Consider the following 12755-nt stretch of genomic DNA (forward strand, 5'->3'; position numbering starts at 1 on the left):
ACGCCCTGAGCCGAAGGCAGATGCTTAACCACTGTGCCACCCAGGCGCCCCAGAACTATGTTTTAATTTTAGTGTATATTTCATTTAAAACATTTATTCATAGAAATTTCTGATTTCTGGTACTGTTGGGCAATATTCAATAAAATGAAACTGAATTTCTAAGTAGTTCTGCTCGGAACCTAATCGTTATAATGAATTAAAACAGCTTCTAAGAACATTTGAAAGTAATGCATTCTCATGAAAAATATTCAAACACTGTATAAGTGCATATAATGAGAAGTGAGTGGTCCTTCTGACCAAGACCACTGCAACATTGTTCCTGGGCTATATAACCACTTTTAGTAATTTTTTTTGTATATTTCCAGAAATTTTCTGTAGGTATTTCAAGAGGCATATATGTATATTCCTAACAGAATTTAGATGGAAACATGCTGTGCTTACTCTTTGAACCTTGTTTTGAGCTCTTTTTATTAGCATTACTTAAGGATCCACTTCATTCTTTTAAAGCCTGCCCAGTATTCAGTTAAATGAACTTTGTACCATAATTTATTTAACAAATCCTTTATTGATGGACATTTTGATTGCTTCTTGTCTTTTACTATTTCTGCTAATGTTACATTGAAACTTTTACATTTGTTTTGGCACACATGTGTACACATATTGTAAGATAAATTTTATGAGGTGGAATTGTGGCAAAAAAGTAATGAGCATTTAAAAAGTTTACTGTTGCCAAGTTACCCTCCAAAAAGGCTGCACCAATTTGCATTTTTATTAACAGTGTATGTAAGTACCTGTTATGTCACACCTCAGGAACTTTGCCTTAGTAAAATTTGGTAGGTAGAAATGGTACTTAATCATTGTTTAAATATGCATTTCTTTAATTATAAAGGAGGTTGAACATCTATTCATATGTCTATAAACCATTTGTATTTCTTTTCCTGTGAACATTTCTCTTCATAAACTTTGCCCATTTTTCTGGTGGTTGTTTGTCTTTTTCTTAATTTGTAGTAGCTTGTTAGATGTTTGAATAATTAGATCTTTTTCATGTTCATTGCAAATGTTTCTTGCCAGTTTGTCACTTGAAATCAAATACTTTTCATGGAAACCTTTACAAAATTTATCATACTTGTCATTGCCATCTTGAAAGAATCTGATGATACAGTGATATATACTCATTATAAAACATTAAAGCTATGCAGAAAAATATAAAGAAACAAATTGAAAATTATTGGTAATCCTAACACCTACATATAATTTTGGTTAAAATTGTTTGGATAACTTTCTAGGTATTTTTCAGTGTGTAAATTTGCTTTCAAAAATTTACATTCTGTGGTTTTCTCTCACTGATACAATAAACCTGTTCATTGTATAAAATTTGGAAAATACAGAGTTTTACAAAGTCGAAAACTAAAACCACATATAATTGTACCAACCTACAGACTGAGAGAAAACAGTTGATAATCCCATATCTGATTTAAAAAAAACCCTTGTCTTTTGAATAAAACTATTCTTAAAAGTCAACAATAAAAACACAAACAACCCACTTTAAAAAAACATCAATAGACACTTTACCAAAGATATATATGGATAGCAAATAAGCATATAAAAAATGCTCATCATCAGTTATTATAGGGAAATGCACATTAAAGTACAAGTAAACTGCACGCTAATGAGAATTGCTAAAATTAACAACAACAAAAAAACTGACAACACCAAATGATGTTGAGGATGCAAAGCTACAGGGCTCTCATCCATTAGTGGTGGGAATGCAAACTGGTGCAGTTGCTTTTGATGGCAAGTTGGCAGTTTCTTGTAAAGTTAAACGTACATTTAACCATATGACCTACTAGTCCTAGTTATTTTCTCAAGCAAACTATGAACTTGTGTTCACAAAAGTCCTGTACATGATTGTTTATAGCATCTCTATTAACAATTGGGAATAACCAAGATGTCATTCAATTGGTGAATGAATAAACAAACTGTGGTCCATCTGTACAATGGTATACTACTTAGCAGTAAAAAGGAACAAGATGTTAATATGCACAGAAACATGGATGAATCTTCAATACATTTTTCTTTTTTTTTTCATATTATTCCTTTATTATCCTTTTACTTTTTATTGGATCGGTAATGATGACCCCTTTCATTTCTTTTTTTTTCTTCATTTTTTAAAAGTTTAAATTCAATTAATTAACATATAATGTATTATTGGTTTCTGAGGTAGAGGTCGGTGATTGAAAAAAGCAAAATTCTAAAGGTTACATATTTGTTGATTTCATTTATATGACAGTCTGGAAAATGAAAATATATAAGGATGGAAATCAGATCTGTGGGCACTGGTGGGGAGAGAGTGGTTTTACAAGGGAATTTTTCCAGTGATGGAATGGTTCTATATAGTACTGTGGTGGTGGTTACATAATTGCACGTTAAACCTTTTCAGAGGTAACTTTATTGTGTAAAAATTAAATCAACCAGGATATCAGGAGATCCCAGGTTGAAATGCCATTGTTAAAAAAAAGAATCTAACTGTATTACAAATGAATGACATAATTGCACTCAAGGGTGTATTAGCATATATACTTGTATTCCCTACCTTTGTCTATTGCTAGGGCCTAGAAACAGTGATATCCCAGTAGCAGTAAGCATGTCCAGGGCCCAGATACTGGTCTCTAAATACCATTCCCCAATAAAAGGAATGAGAGCTCCTTAAAAAAATGGTCCATTCTGGGGCTAGGACAGTGAAAATACAAGATGAGTGACTGTGGAATATCTTATAGTCCTGTAGTGCCAGAAAGTAACTAAGTGCTAAAAAAAAAAAAAAGCCAACTTGAAAGAACTCCCAATGGTCAAAGACAAAATAATTTGAGCAATAAAATAAATAATGACAATATCAGATTATAACCTGAAGAATAAAATAAATATCCATGAGTCCATGTTGATATAAATGCTTGAATAATTAAATGCATGAGGGAAAAGACACAAATCTTCCTCCAGTAGTATTCTCAGGTAATTTATATGCACATTAAAGTTTGAGAAGCACTGATGTAGGATAACACTGAAGTGCCATACCTAAGGGTGAGGGCTTACTAGGTTCTTATTCTCTGTGCATATAGTAATGATGATGAAGAGGATCTCTAAAAGATTTTAACCAATCCATGTATATTTATACAAATGATCTCACCAGTGTGACCCCATGTGTAGCATCCAATATAGTGATAAACAAGCCACTAATTTCACTAAAGAAAACCCTTTTCTAATGTGTCTATGCTAATTAGCCAAACATTTGTTGTTGAACAGTAATAAAGGTAACAGAAGGGCTTATAGTAGCCCCTGAAGGAGTGTAGTCCTAATTAAATTGTTAGCTGACCTATCCCAAGTGTGAATCCCTGATTAGGACAACTAACTATCTCTAGAATATTTCTAAACATCTGTTTTAGCTGGAGTCCACATTTTCACTTCTAATATTCATTCGTGCCTTCTTTTTTTTTGCTTAATCCTGGCCAAAGAAAATGTTATGTTGGGGAAATATGATCTAAAAAACATATCCTACCCATCCAGAAAACTCCACAAAAGTAGAAAAGAAAGAAGACAGTTTTATTATTGAATAAGCATTCAACTGGAATGGGATGTGCATCACAGGTAATCTGTAAAAGAGATTGTGAAGAAAGAAAGAACTCTCACCCTTTTAAATGACCAAACAGATGCAACCCTTTACACATGTTCTAAAGATAAATGATAACTAGACCTCAAGTAAGAGGACTTAATAGTACTATATATTACATATAGTTCATCATAAATTCACCTGATAATTGGGACTACTCTCTGTTAGTTAACTGGCTTTTTGCAAAGGAAAAATAAACTCATATCTTTATTACAAGAGTTAGTTTTGCAACTTGGAGCAAGATGCCCATGAAAGTGAAGCTCCTACCCCATCACAGAACCTGGGAGATAAGGGTGCTATTTCTCTCAATGTTTACATTTCAAAGAGATGACTACTAGGTCCTTGAGAAAACATTCCTGGGTTGTAAAACTGTCAAGGGTCTTATTTTGCTTTTAAAAAGATTCATGGATATCTCAAAGGAGCAAGAAAGAATTTACAAATTTTCTACAGAAAATAATCAAAGAGAAATGTAGAGGGAGTCTTTTTTCCCATTTTACATGAGGGAACATTAATTTTTTTCTTTTTCAATTTGTATGTACCTTTACAGTTGTCTCAAGTAAAAAGCAAACAACACAAAAAACGTAAAGTATAAAAAAGGAGAAGGGTTGGGGCACCTGGGTGGCTCAGTCCGTTGGGTGTGCAACTCTCGATTTCGGCTCAGGTCATGTCTTGTGGTTGTGAGATCAAGACCTGCCTTGGGCTCCACGCTAGGTATGGAGCGTGCTTGGGATTCTCTCTCTTCTCCCTCTGCCTCTCCCCACTCGTTCTCTTTCTAAAAAATTAAAAAAAAAATAAGGAGAATGTTTTTTTTTATAATTTAAATATTAAATCTGAAAGCAATCCTAAAAATGTTGCTCCAGAGAGTCTTTTTTAAAGCAATGTTAGCACTACTGGGCTCCCAAAGATGATTGCTGCTAAAAAAGAATACTTTGGAATGTGTGTTTCCTGACATGATTGTTTAAAAACACATTCTTTTAATTCACTGTTATCTCCTTTATGGATAGATGATGCCTAAATTCTTTGATAAAACTATAAATAGGACATCTTGTTTATTTATTGTGCAATCTTACTCTAGAAGTATATGGTGCTGATTCACTCCATCTGTATTTCCATAGTATTGATACATATTTCCACTGTACCCTTTGTTATGTTAGAGTTAATAAAATTGATCTTTAAGAATTGGAGCCATTCAGTTGTTCCAGAATTGATTATGTAATAACTAGTTAGTTGATGTTAACACACACATCAAAGTGATCTATGTTGCTTGGTTAATTTACTTAATTTTATTCTAACTTTCTAGTCACTACCTATAAAGTTATAAAATCCATAAAACAGTTTTTGATAAGCATTTTCTTATTCCGTTCTAGATGAATCAGATTGTTATTTGACTCAAATCAGATAGAATATTGGCTTCTGAAATAATAATTACATGTTTGCTTATCAGTAGGGAAATTGGGAGTTAAAAAAAAAGTAAAATCTCTTGGCTTAAAAAAATTTTTTTTTCATTTCCTGCATGGGCCATATTGCTAGAAAGCCATTGTATAAAAAAATTTTATTGAGGTATACGTTTATTCCAATAAAATATATCTGTTTTGGGGCTCCCACCCTTTTTTTTTTTTTTTTAAGATTTATTTCTCCATCCTAGAGGTGGGGGGAGGAGCAGAAGGAGAGGGAGAGAGAAAATCATCAGCAGACTGCTCACTGAGCATGGAGTGGGACGTGGGGCTGGATTCCACCACCCCTAGACCGTGACCTGAGCCGAAATCAAGAGTCAGATGCTTAACTGACTGAGCCAGCCAGGCGCCCAGGGAAACCCTTTTTTAAACCACTGAAAAAAGTCTGTCAATCTATGTCAAATAGTCTTCAGTTAAAAATAGTCCGGTTGTTTGCTATAGCTTTGAGCATAGTTAATGTAAAATAGTGCAGTGGTTCTCATAGTGTGGTCCACAGGCTAGCAATGTTGGTGTTACCTGGGATCATGTTAGACTTGAAACTCTCTACCCTGCTCCAGACTTGTTTAATCAGAAACTCTGGGGAGGGGCCTAGCAATCGTGTTTTGATAAGTCTGCCAAGTATTTCTGATCTGAAATGCGAGAAGCACTAAATTAATAAAATGTTTCAGTGGCTTAGATAAAAATTTCAGGACACCTCGAGGTGACCCTGAGCCCAATCCCTGTTTTAGAGATGCATACTAGTAATGAGTATCTTAATCTACTTAATTATTTACTAGGATTTTTGTTTGAGGGCATCTCAGTTTTGTTCCGCTGAAGGAAACATTTTGAGAGACTGAATTACTCTGCTCAATTTTTAGTATTTGCTTAGAAATTTAACATGATTAAATTTTTTTTAATGATTTTTTATTATATTATGTTAGTCACCGTACAGTACATCCCCGGTTTCCGATGTAACATGATTAAATTTAAATATTTTGAGGATTATACCTCAACGTTTTCCTAAAATTGCTAATCACTTTATATAATTTTTAAAGTTATCAGTTAAACTAAATCTCTTCACAGTGATGGGGGAGCAGAAGGCAAGCTGAAGACAAAGCATAAGCTGACACCCTGCAACCTCCCTCCACCCCCCACCCCAGGGTGGGACATGTGTGACATTCTTCCAGGAATCTCCCAACTGTCTTACTGTTAATAGCTTGTTAGAGGAGAAAACAACCTTAACTTGACATTGTCATGGCCTGTCATGGCCTCCTGTATCTTGTAGGTATCTTGTAGGCCAGTCCTCTTTAACATATGAAAGTTGTTTTGAAACCTCCCTTTTCCTTACTTCCCCCAACTCCTGAGTATATAATTAGCCACCGCTCACAACCACCTACAGCAGCTCTTTCAGTCCTGTCCCCGTGCTTTAATATATTGCCATTTCACACCAAAGACGTCTCAAGAATTCTTTCTTGGTTGTGGGCTCCAGAACTTCACCTATATTCCCAAAACCCATCAACAGCAGCCTTTTATATCTTGAATTAGTGATAATTTAGCCATACTATTTACATTAGCCAAAGAGCCAAATCTAAATCATGGTATTAACTTACTGGTGGATAGTGGCATTTACCAGAACACTCATGATTTTGCTGGATTTTAGTGCTGAGGCAGAGAGGATCAACTTTCAAATTAACTTAAAATGTATAAAATTTTGGTGGTAATTATTGTCCCCTTCCTCACCCTTTTCCAATGTCTAATTAATCACCAATCTCCCATCAGTACTACCTCTTAAATATTTCTGAATCTAACTACTTCTTTCTCTTAATACTGTCATTTCTTGGTCTGAGCCATCATCAGTTTCCCCCTGGACTTCCAACTCATTTATATGAATCCAGTCTCACAGTATGAAAAAAGTAGTCTTTAATAATATACATCTGATCATTCCCCTTCCACTTAAAACTCATCAATGGCAAATAAAACAAACCAAACCAAAACAAAACAACTCATCAATGGCTTCTTGTAAAGTTCACAGTCTACCATAGCCTATGAACATTACATGATCTAGTTTCTCCAGCTTCTCTAGGCCAGAGTTCTTTGTATAGTTACTCAAATGTGCTTTTTCTTTCTTCCATGGGGTCTTTGCACCTGCTCTTCCTCATGGTCCAGCTGACCATTTATTGACCTTTAGTTTTTAGTTTAAAGATTACTTTTTCTGGAAAACTTATTCTGATATACTCTCTCCCTGCCCAGTCCCCTCATACCTGTATCCTCTTTGTTATAGTCTCTCACAGCTTTCTCTACACTTTGATCATTATACTTATTTTTGTCTTTGTTTGTTTATTGTAACCTTCCCTTCTAGACTGTTCCGTGAGGGCAAGGTCCATGTTTGGTCATGCTAGTTTCCAGCAAAGTATCTGGTGTATGGTGACCAAAGTATCTGAATGAGTGATTGAATGAATAGCAAATTAATGAACAAAAGAGTGATGACTTTTCATGTGTTAAAGTAGGATAAGATTATAAAGTTGCCAGATTTTTGTGAATAAGCTGTTCCTTATTCTTGTGTATCTAGATTATGCTTGTGCTCTTCAGAGGGACATTTTGCTTCAGGGACGTCTTTATCTTTCAGAAAACTGGCTGTGTTTCTATAGCAACATCTTCAGATGGGAAACTACAGTAAGATGTATTTGGATTTGATTTGTTGATACAAATAATTGCATAGGTAGAAATATATACAGTCCTCCTAAAAACAATATACTTCGGATTCCAAAGTAAATTTATGTATATTTGTGTATAATACTTATATATACATGTTGTAGATATATATACAATATATGTATATTGTAGAAGCGTGTAATCTATTTTCTTAATACTTCGAGCTCCATTTGTACATATTTAATACAGTTGGAGAAAGAGATTTCAGGTTGAAAAAAGCTTGAACATACATCTATTTGACTGCCAAAATCATGTCTTATGTGACAGACTGTCTGAATTTTGTTTGTGTGTGTATGTGTTAATATGGAACACGAACACCCACATGTCTTTTCGCACTCTATCCTAAACTTAGAGATAAGAGCTGTGGAGGAAATTATTGGTGGGGGAGAATGTCTGACTGCTTACCCTGTTTTTCTCAGAGAATGCAAGCATGTGCTTATTATTATTAACTCCTTCAGGTTTTTCAATGGAATATTCTGGATTAGATTGATGTAATACTTGGTATTTTGTGCTGTACATGTTTCTGAAAAATCCATTTAATAATTTTTCATTCTTTTGTGTGTTTAGATTTGTATTGCATTAAAGAACATAACCTTCATGACTAAGGAGAAAACTGCTCGACTCATCCCAAATGCTATCCAGATTGTTACTGAGGGTGAAAAGGTGAAAAGCTTTTTTTTTTTTTTTTGAAAAGCTTTTTTTACCTTTCCTTTATTATATAATGTGGAGATAGTCTGCATCATACTGATTCATTGGTGTTGGTAATTCTTCTTGGAGTTAGGAATTTGTAATAGAAATATATTTAATACTAGATTTCTGTATAAATACTGCTAATTAAATGACTGCTAACATTTTTTTTCAACATGTAATCAATGTTTTTTTTTTATTAACTCTGCTAACATTCTTTGTGCTTTATAGTTCACAGAAAACTTTCTCCCGTATTTTTCACTTCTTCATTATAAGAGGTTGATAGGGTAAGCCTTAGCGAAACATCATTATTTTTTAATACCGTAATAATTCCATGATACTGTTCCGTCAATAATACCTGCACAGTAGCAACTAATAAAAACAAATGGTTCTGGTGAGCAGAGAGATTTGGGTAGCATATAAGTAAACACATAATCCCTATAATATTTTTTTAGGATGACAGTTATCTTTAACTGCCATCGTTTTTATTGTCTACCTATAAGATCTGCTGTTTTTTAGTGAGGATATATGAAGGATCTTTCTGAACCCACCTGGAAGATTGATTAGGGCTCTGTGTGTGACATTAGAAGTATAATGCTGAGAAGGAAAAAGCAAGAAGGAAGGAAAAGAAGGCAAGTATGGAAGAGAATGAGAGAGAAGGAGAAGGAAGGAAGCACAGAAGGAAAGAAGGGAAGCAGTGAAAGAAAAAAAGGAGAGGGAAAGGAAAGAGAAGCAGGGGAGTGAAACACTATCATAACACTGAATCATTGTAATGATACTTTTAAATCTTGTAGTTTCTTTCAAATGTACTTTACATTTTATTTTTATTTTTAAATAATCTTATCCTTACAGAATACTTTCCGGTACAGTACAAAAAACTTTCCCCTCTGAACTATTTGAGAGTAAGTGGTCACTCTGTAGCCTGATCAGTCCAGATATCACCCCAGATATTCTAGCATGTATTTCCAACAAAGACATTCTCCTGCATAAGCACAACCCAGCCATCACAATCAAGAAGTTAACATTGATCATCACCACAGTTCAGTCCTCAGACCTTCTTCGATTCCCCCAGTTATTCCAATAATATCCTTTATAGCAAATAGACATAGTTTAGAAATAAATAATTACATTTAATTGTCATGCTCTTTAATTTCCTTATTCTGGAATAGTCCCTTAGTCTTTTTTTTTTTTTTTTTTTTGACTTTTGAGCCCTGTAATCTCTTTTGAGATTACAGGTAAGTTATTCTATAGGATATCCCTCAATTGTGTTTGTCTGATATTTCCTTGTAATTAACCTTAGGTTATGCAGTTTTGGCAGAACTGACATGAAAGTGGTGCTCTGTCCTTTCCATTGCATCCTATCAGATGACCCACGATTTCAGTTTCTACCGTTACTGGGGATGTTCACTTGGATCACCTGATTAAGATGGTGTCGGCAAGACTTTACTGTAAAGTTCGTCCATTTTCTTTGTAGTAACATTTTGTGGCAAGCTACTTTGAAACTATGTAAATATACCATTCCTTCTCAGACTTGAAATTTATGCATCACTTACATCAGCATGTCCTTCAGTATGTTTTATTCAATGAGTTCTAATCCATTACTATCATTATTTATTCTGATGCTCAAATTGTCCCAAATTTGGCCATTGCAAGGCCATCAGTGTCCTTCTGACTATTCTCAGCATTATTTGAGCATTTCCTTGCTTTTTGGCATGTTGCAGGCTTTCCCTGCCTCAGCCCTGGAATCAGTCATTCCTCCAAAGAGTTCTGATTTCATTTAAGGGGAGACTAATATTAGAAGCCAGTGTGTTTATTGCTATTGGGGTGTCACTATTTCTAAGCCCTCTAAATGGTCAGATTAAGGGTATATGTAATTATATATATATGTAATTACATATCATACACACATACATGCCCACTTGTACATTAGTGTCTGTTTACTTACCTGTCATAAACCATGAATTTACCTAATATCTCCAATTCCTAGCAAACACCACGGAGTTCATTTTTGTTTTCTCCTTTCTTATTTGTAACTCCCTTCCCTGACTGTGAGAAACCAGGCTCCCATTACCCTCAGTATATATACCTACTTGATCAGTTGGCTTCTATGTAACCAGTCTTCCTCTCCTTTGCCGCTCCTTCCCCACATGGATGCCCCTTAAAAAAAAAAAAAAAAAAGATTTATTTATTTATTTGAGAAAGAGAGGGAGTCTGAGCACAGAGCCTGACACAGGGCTTGATCTCATGACCTTGACATCACGACCTGAGCTGAAACCAAGAGTCAGATGCTCAATCAGCTATGCCACCCAGGCGCACCCCTCTCATGGATGTCCTTTTACCTAACTTGGTTTCTGACACTTCAAGTCAGGCTGCTGCCCATCCCCTCATGACACAGATACTCTCACCATGTGAAAGCTTTCCTCACTCTGCTTAGGCTGACACCCCATACTAAGCACCTTTCCTGCATTCACTTTACCCTGTGGCAGGCCACCCATCTAAAGGGATGCCCTCCATTCCCTGCTTGTGCTTGATATTCTGTGACAGTTTGTCACTGTGTGTGGTCGCCCCCCTCACCCCTTCAGGCTCTGTTTCTCCAGCACAAAGCCACCCTCACGGACTCCGTCATACTATGTCACCCTCACCCTCTCTAGCTCTGACGTGCTTTTGTAGGCTGCCCCCATTCGTGGTCACATTCTTCACCATGCTTGAGTTCTGACCCCCATGCCAGGCTACCCCTTTACACCGTCACCCTCCGTTGGCTCTGACTCGTGCCCCTCACCCTGTTCTTGTTCTAACACCATGCTCCAGATCACCCTCATACGTGGAGGCCCTTCTTATCTACTTGGGCTCTGACACTCCACATAGGGCAATCCTTCTATGTGGACAACCTCCTCTACTTTTCTGGTTTTGACATTGTTTTGGGCTACTGCAACTCTTTCTCCCTATCCTCACCTCTAGTGTGGATGCCTACTTTCTCTGTTCCACCAACAGCTTTAGGGCTGAACTGTTCAGGAAGGGAAAAGAGCTAAAAAACCATATTCTTAATTTTACAATCAATACATGAATACATTGCATTCCCTAACAAAATCATCAAACAATTCTTTTTTTTTTTTTTTTAAAGATTTTATTTATTTATTTATTTGACAGAGAGACAGCCAGCAAGAGAGGGAACACAAGCAGGGGGAGTGGGAGAGGAAGAAGCAGGCTCCCAGGGGAGCAGGGAGCCCGATGTGGGGCTCGATCCCAGGACCCTGGGATCACGCCCTGGGCCGAAGGCATATGCTTAACGACTGAGCCACCCAGGTGCCCACTCATGAAATTCTTAAACTAACATCTTCCTTCTATGCCTATAATCCCTAATCCCATTGTTTTTCTAGAGGCAAACACTGTTATCAGTTTGGTGTGTATCTTTTCAGACTTTCCTCCTTTGTGTGTGTGTGTATATATATATATACACACATATATATCTTTGTGTGTCTCTATAAATATATAGACATACATATATATATGTATGTGTGTATACACATATATATGTGTATTTATATATACACACATATAGTTTTGCTTTGTCTTTGAAGTAAATGCTGTTTTATACTTGTTGCTTTTCAGTTCTTTCTTAAAAAGAATTTAATATCTTGGGCAACCCTGTCGGGACCCCTCTCACTCTTGAGAGTTTTTTCTGTATCTTCACTTAATAAATTTCTATCACTCTGCTCAAAAAAAAAAAAAAAAAAAAAGAACTTAATATCTCTTGGAGTCACAGCTTAGCACATATAGATGGAGCTATTTCTGTTTATTCATGTGCTGTATAGTATTTCATAGAATGAATTTACTATGGTTCCCTTGACCATTAGTTCATTTCTAATATTTTGTTATTATTGACAGTGCTGCAGTGAACAGCCTGACCATGCCTTCTTAAGCCCAATGTGTGACTGTTTCTCACATATATAGTGAAATTTCAGAGTCAAGCATTTTAATTTTAATAATGATAACAACAACTAGCATTTGCTGTTTTAACACTGTTTAAAGTTCTTTATAGATATTTTCTCATTTAATTCTCACAAAAATTTGTTACTATAATTATTCTCATTTTTCTCAGATGAGGAAACTAAGGAAAAGAAAAGTGACCCAAAGTTGTAGAACTCAGTGGTAGATTATATAAAAGAGTGGATAGAATTGATAAGTTATTTAGTTTAAGAAGTGGGAACTAGATGGACTAGGAGATTTTTCTTATCTATATATCTGAACAACAGGTTATAAGA

At 35.5% G+C, this 12755-nt stretch overlaps 1 protein-coding gene across 5 annotated transcripts in view; it reads left to right on the forward strand.

Annotated features, from left to right (window-relative positions):
* Positions 1-12755, forward strand: part of GRAMD1C (GRAM domain containing 1C) — an 87095-nt gene that overhangs the window by 20073 nt on the left and 54267 nt on the right. For 3 of the 5 annotated variants that reach the window (XM_040621253.1, XM_040621254.1, XM_040621255.1), the window contains 2 exons: positions 7664-7767; positions 8374-8469. In XM_040621253.1, coding sequence (XP_040477187.1) covers positions 7664-7767; positions 8374-8469 — 200 coding nt within the window. The remainder of the gene's footprint in view (positions 1-7663; positions 7768-8373; positions 8470-12755) is intronic. The other 2 variants (XM_040621256.1, XM_040621257.1) reach the window with 1 other exon arrangement.

This window comes from Ursus maritimus, unplaced genomic scaffold (assembly GCF_017311325.1).
Source record: "Ursus maritimus isolate PB19 unplaced genomic scaffold, ASM1731132v1 scaffold_4, whole genome shotgun sequence".
NCBI classification, from domain to species: Eukaryota; Metazoa; Chordata; class Mammalia; order Carnivora; family Ursidae; genus Ursus; species Ursus maritimus.